This window comes from Catharus ustulatus, chromosome 5 (genome assembly GCF_009819885.2).
Source record: "Catharus ustulatus isolate bCatUst1 chromosome 5, bCatUst1.pri.v2, whole genome shotgun sequence".
Lineage (NCBI taxonomy): Eukaryota > Metazoa > Chordata > Aves > Passeriformes > Turdidae > Catharus > Catharus ustulatus.
In genome coordinates, this window is record NC_046225.1 from 29,784,932 (window position 1) to 29,790,931 (window position 6,000).

Sequence of the window (6,000 nt, forward strand, 5' to 3'; positions counted from 1 at the left end):
TAACGTCTGTACGAACAACAGCAGTGATAAAGGACATGTGGCCTTAGCTTTCACCAAAATTAAAGTTTTGCCAAGACAATCAAAGTCCCCCCAGTTTGGTGGCCAGTGGAGAATGATTATGCTCAGAAAATCCTGTCTTCTTGAAAAAGAAACATTTCTGCAGTGTTCTTACAGCTTGCTTGATTTCTGGGTACAGTAATTTCACGACTATAAGGCGCATCCTTTTGACTAAAATTTTCCCCCGAACCCGGAAGTGCACTTTATAGTCCGGTGCGCCTTACATGATGTACAAAGTTGCAAAATTCACCAAACCGGAAGTGTGATCTGTGAGCTGTGGGGGGAGCCGGCAGTGCCACAGCAGCTGGCTGGAGGCGGGCCAGGGGGCCCGCGGCACCACCCCTCCCGGGTCCAGATGGTCCCGGGGGCCCATGGCTGCCGGGTGAAGGCAGGCCAGGGGGCCCGTGGCACCCCCTTTCTCAGGTCCAGGCAGTCCCGGGGGCCCATGGCTGCCGGGTGAAGGCGGGCCCGGTGGCTCGTGGCACCGCTCCTGCCGGGTGGAGGCGGGCTTGGGGGCCCATGGCTGCCGGGTTGAGGCAGGGCCTCAGCCAGCAACCGCGCAGGGGGAGCTGGGGGCGGAGCCTCGCTGCAAATAAAAAGTGTGCCCTATAGTCCGGTGCGCCTTATGGTCGTGAAATTACTGTACTTCAAAAAGAATCTAGATCTGATTAAGTGAATGTATTTTCTCATCAAGCCTGAGGTTTGCCTCTTGTCTTTGCTCCACCTGACAACTGTCATCTTATCTTGGGCTTGAGCTGTTAGAGGCTGGCCTGGGAGTCAGGGCAGTGAGGTTGTTCTCCAGTGCTGTGGGTGGCTGTGAGCAGAGATACTGCTCCTTGGCTGCTGTGTGCAGAGAACAGCCTCCTATCTGGGGCAGCTGGAAAGCTCTACATAGCCTTGCATAAAAAATATTTGTGGGAATGCCAGTAGAACCTTATTCCCTTTATTTTAGAGCTCTCTCTTTTGAAGTGTCTGGCCAGCCTGCCATCCCTCAGCCTTCATAGTGCAAAGGGAATTAATTAAAAAAAAAAAAAAAGTACAGTAATTTCACGACTGTATAATCCAGGCACACTGGATTATAAGGCGCAGTGTCAGCTAATGGTAAATTTCCATATTTAAGGCACACCGGATTATAAGGCGCACTTTTTTTTTTGCAATGTTGATCCGGGCGCAACTTTCGCAAACAAACAAATTACAGTAATTTCACGACCGTAAGGCGCACCAGACTATAAGGTACACCTCCCGGGAGTCGGCAAATTTCTCAACTTTGTAGATCATGTAAGGCACACTGGACTATAGGGCGCACTTTTTTTTTGCAGCGAGGGGCTGCACAGCGCGCAACAAAGTAACAAATTACTGGCAGGTGCTCAATTTGCAAACATTTTTCAAAGATCGGTGTAGCCTTTAAACGCAGCCCCAGGCGCCCTCCCCCTGCAGCGGGCCCCGGCACTCCCCCCCGCCCCTGGCGCTGGCTGGCATGGCTCACAGCTCCTGGTTCCCACCAAGCGGCCGCTCTGCGTCCCGGCTTACCCCCGTCCAGCGGTGATGCCGCTTCTCGCCGCTTCTTGCCGCTTCTCGCCGCTTTCCCGCCGCTTCTTGCCGCTTTCCCATGGCAGCGGAGACACTTCTCGCCACTTCCCCATGTCTGCGCCACTTGTCGCCACTTCCCCGCTGCTGGTGGTGGCGCCACCGCTTCTCACCACTTTCCCGCGGCAGCAGCCGTGCCGCTTCTCACTGCTTTCCCACGGCGGTGGCCACGCCACTTCTCCCCAATTCCCCCTGTCTGCGCCGCTTGTCGCCACTTCCCTGCAGCAGCACCGCTTCTCCCTGCTTCCCCGCGGTCAGCGGCACTGCTGCTTCCCCCTGCTTCTCCCTGGCCGGGCGGCCGCGCCACGTCCCCCCAGGTGGCAGCCGTGCTGCGTCCCAGCGTCCCCCCACCTGGCGGCCGCAGCTCCCGTGGTTCCTGACTTGGCTCACAGCTCACACTTCCGGGTTTGCAAATCTCGCAATTTTGTACATTATATAAGGCGCACTGGACTATAAGGCGCACTTCTGGGTTCAGACCAAAATTTTAGTCAAAAGGGTGCGCCTTATAGTCGTAAAATTACTATACTAACGGAATCATGCAATCGCGGGGTTTACTGACAGGTTCTCAATTTGCAAACATTTTTTATGGATTGGTGTAGCCTTTAAATGCAGCCTGAAAAGAATCAAAACACTAAAAAAAATGCAAACAAGAACAACATCAGCTATGGAAAATTAGTGACAAAACAGAACAATACTCAGTCTCAGTCTCTTTTCCAGTCACAGACACTCTTTTCCTCCGCATGGTCCTGGTGGAGAGCAGGGCAGGGCGGCCCCCTCTCAGCCACAGCAGCTGCAGGAGCAGGGAGGCGAGGCGGCAGTGGCAGGGCTGTCTGCTTCTCAGTTCTCAGCACTGTTCTCAGAAGCAGGAGGCTGTAGCAACACCGGGTTGCAGGGCATATCTCACCGCAGAGAGACCTCTCTCTTCTGTATTTGGGCTGGCAAGTGTGTCCCTCAGAAGGACAAAGCAACCAACAACCATCCATCCTGACCTCTCAAACCCAACCCCCAGCGATTGAGCCACAGCCTCCCCACCCATCCCTTTTGTCTTGAGCAATGAAAAACTAAGGGAGCCTCCCAGCCAGCTTTCTTAGCATGATAATGGGAAAAATTCTCTACCTCCACCAAGGGAAAGAGTAAAATCCCCCCCTACCCCCAACACCACTTCAACCCATTTTTGCTTGGGAAAGGTGTGGCGCAGTTATCAGTTAACGGTAAAATTCCAAACTTTTTCCATATATAAGGCACACCAGATTATAAGGTGCACTTCCGGGTTTTGATCAAGTTTTAGAATTTTAGGTGCGCCTTATAGGCACACCGGACTATAAGGCACACCCCCAGGGAGTTGGCAAAATTTGCAACTTTGTAGATCATATAAGGTGCACCGGACTATAGGGCGCACTTTTTTTTTGCAGTGAGGCTCTGCCCCCAGCTCCCCCTGTGCGGTTGCTGGCCGAGGCCCTGCCTCAACTCGGCAGCCATGGGCCCCTGGGCCCACCTGTACCCGGCAGGAGCGGTGCCTTGGGCCCCCAGGCCCGCCTGTACCCGGCGGGGCCGGGGCATGCCCAGCGTTGCTCCGTGCTGCCTCACCGGGGCCGGGCTGTGGCCGCTGCCCCTCCGTGCCCCCTCCCCGGGGCCGGGCTATGCCTGCCACCCCTCCGTGCCCCCTCTCCGGGGCCGGGCTGCGGCCGCCGCCCCTCCGTGCTGCCTCTCTGGGGCCGGGCTGTGGCCACCGCCCCTCTGTGCCATCTCCACAGGGCCGGGCTATGCCTGCCGCCCCTCCGTGCCCCCTCCACGGGGCTGGGGCATGCCTGTGGGGGGGCTGCCCCGCCTGCATAGGGCCAGGGCGTGCCTGTGGGGGGGACCAACCTGCCTGCGCGGGGCCGGGGCATGCCTGCCGCCACTCCGCCACACCTCCACCTGGGCAGCTGTGGCCCTGCCGGCTCCCCCCACGGCTCGCAGCTCTCACTTCCGGGTAGGCAAATTTCCGAACTTTGTCCATCATATAAGGCGCACTGGACTATAAGGCACACTTCTGGGTTCAGGGGAAAATTTTAGTCAAAAGGGTACGCCTTATAGTCGTGAAATTACTGTACTGTAAATGCAAAGCAGACCAAAGACTGAAGATGAGTGGAAGAAAAAAGCCTCATGACTTCTACTCTGAAGTCAACATTTCAACAAGGTGTTGAGGAGAGAGACCCAAGGGGTCTCTCCTCCCTCCACTACCTTGGGTAGCAAGCATTTCTCAGTTTACTCTATCTGTGCCGCAGCCACAGGAATAAGCAAAGTCTGTGTAAATATTTTGAAAAGCACCAGGAGTGTTGCCCTCCTAGATTTGGCCAGTCCCATGTGCCCTTACATTTGACAATTGAATTTTCAGTCTGGCGGTGAAAAAAAACAAACCTCTTTCATAGTAGAACTGAATGACAAGAAAATGACAACCTGAATTAAGTAACTTGAGTAGAGGTGCTCACCTGTCTCTGGCTTTCACATGCTGAGAGCTGGGGTGCCAGTCAGCCTTGCTGAAGTTGTGTCCTGGGAGAGGTTTTTGATCACTATATCCATAGATATCCATAGCTTTGAAGGTCATAAAAGCACAGCAATAGGAAGCTGTGCCTGTTCCTTTTAGCACTGCCATTCCATGCCACTTTAAAATGTGTTGTTTTAGTTCTGTGGGTCATCTGGTCAGGTTGTCAGTTCAGTTAAGGGAATGGCATGCTGATGGTTCACCATCGTTTAAAATAAGCTCTGTACCATAAATGCTTTCTTGTTATTCTCAATTTGGTTTCCATGGTAACTCTCTCACGGTAACAATCTGTCAATGAAAAGGAGGAAAATACAGTAATTTCATGACTATAAGGCACACCCTTTTGACTAAAATTTTGATCTAAACCTGGAAGTGTGCCTTATAATCCAGTGTGGCTTATATATGGACAAAGTTTGGGAATTTGCCAACCCGAAAGTGCAAGCCGCGAGCCGAGCCGAGCCCGCCTGGCCCTGAGTGGCAGCACCAAGTGGCAGCACTGGGCGGCCCCGCTGAGCGGCAGCATCGAGCCTTATATATGGACAAAGTTCAGAAACTTGCTGACACCCGGAAGTGCACCTTATAATCCGGTGCGCCTTATAGTTGTGAAATTACTGTAATTATTGAGCCTCTGCTCAATAAAATTCCCTTTTTGCTTGAACCCTATTTGCCTCTAGGGAATCAGGATTCTTATTTCCATTCACCTCTACCAAGTGTGCAAAAGGTTTTACTCCTTCAATTTTCTTCTTCCACTTATTTCTGTCTTTTGAGTTTAAATCATTACTTTTTGCTTCACAGATAAAAACCTGTGACCTTTGTGCTCCACAATTCCTTGGCATGTTGGTCTTAACCTTCTAGCTAAAGCTTCTTGAATTGCACTTGATTTTTATGAAAACATAATAACTTTGCTGGAGTGCTCTCCTTTGCTGGAGTGCTCTCCACAGCATGTCTGGGAGGCTGTGTAATGCAGGATGCTGCTGGATATTGAGCTTACCACCTTTCCTTTTTATTGCTGACTTGTTTTTACAGCTTGGCCTCAGAATGCCTTTCAGCCAGAGCACTGGATACGAAGGCAGAGTCCAGTGATATGTGGTAGAGTGTGGAGCTTCTCTTGAGGAAAACTTGGGATTGCTCAGAGATCAGTCACGCAGAGACTCAGCAAACAAGCCTTGAACTCTGCATGTGTTGCAATGTCTTGCTGCAGAAGCATCTGTCGGTGTCAAAACAAGACTCAAGAGGCAGCTTTACCTTTATCTTGCTGTGGGGAAAAGTAGCGTCTCTACAGCATCAGGTGGCTTCAAGATTGAATTGCTTTTGTGGAAAATATGCTTCAGTCAAATGCCACATAAAACACAGTTGCAATGCAGGCTGGCCTATGGAAGGGATAAGCCTGAATATCTCTTTCCATGAGCACAATAAACAAGTCTTGTTAATATTTTTTCTTGAAATTAATTACATTTTACTTATACCTCTGTCTTGGTTTAGTTTAGGTTTGCCAATTTCTCTTTGACATAGGATTTAGGAGCAAAAACAAGGCAGGACTAAAACTTAAAAGGGTATAAAGAAGAAATTTATTAATAACACAGAGGGAAAGAAAGATTTTAGATCATTCCTTCCTTCCCCCCCTCCCACATTTCTTAACAACAACATACAGAGACACTTCAGTCAGTCTTTGATTTAAATAATCATTTCAGTTCACTTCAGAGAGAGAAGTTCCTTCTTGTTTTGGCTATAGGGATTTTTTCCAAGAGAAGAAAAAAGTTCTCTTGTATCTTCACCTTCATGATTTGCATCCGTCCAGGAAAAAAATCTGCAAAATCGTGAAACTCCTCCCA

At 50.9% G+C, this 6,000-nt stretch overlaps 1 protein-coding gene across 1 annotated transcript in view; it reads left to right on the forward strand.

Annotated features, from left to right (window-relative positions):
- The window catches only part of MND1 (meiotic nuclear divisions 1), a 66,948-nt gene extending 61,517 nt beyond the window's left edge, over positions 1-5,431 (forward strand). The window contains exon 7 of the mRNA XM_033059422.2: positions 5,195-5,431. Coding sequence (XP_032915313.1) covers positions 5,195-5,280 — 86 coding nt within the window. The 3' untranslated portion in view covers positions 5,281-5,431. The remainder of the gene's footprint in view (positions 1-5,194) is intronic.
- The last annotated feature ends 569 nt before the right edge of the window (positions 5,432-6,000 follow it).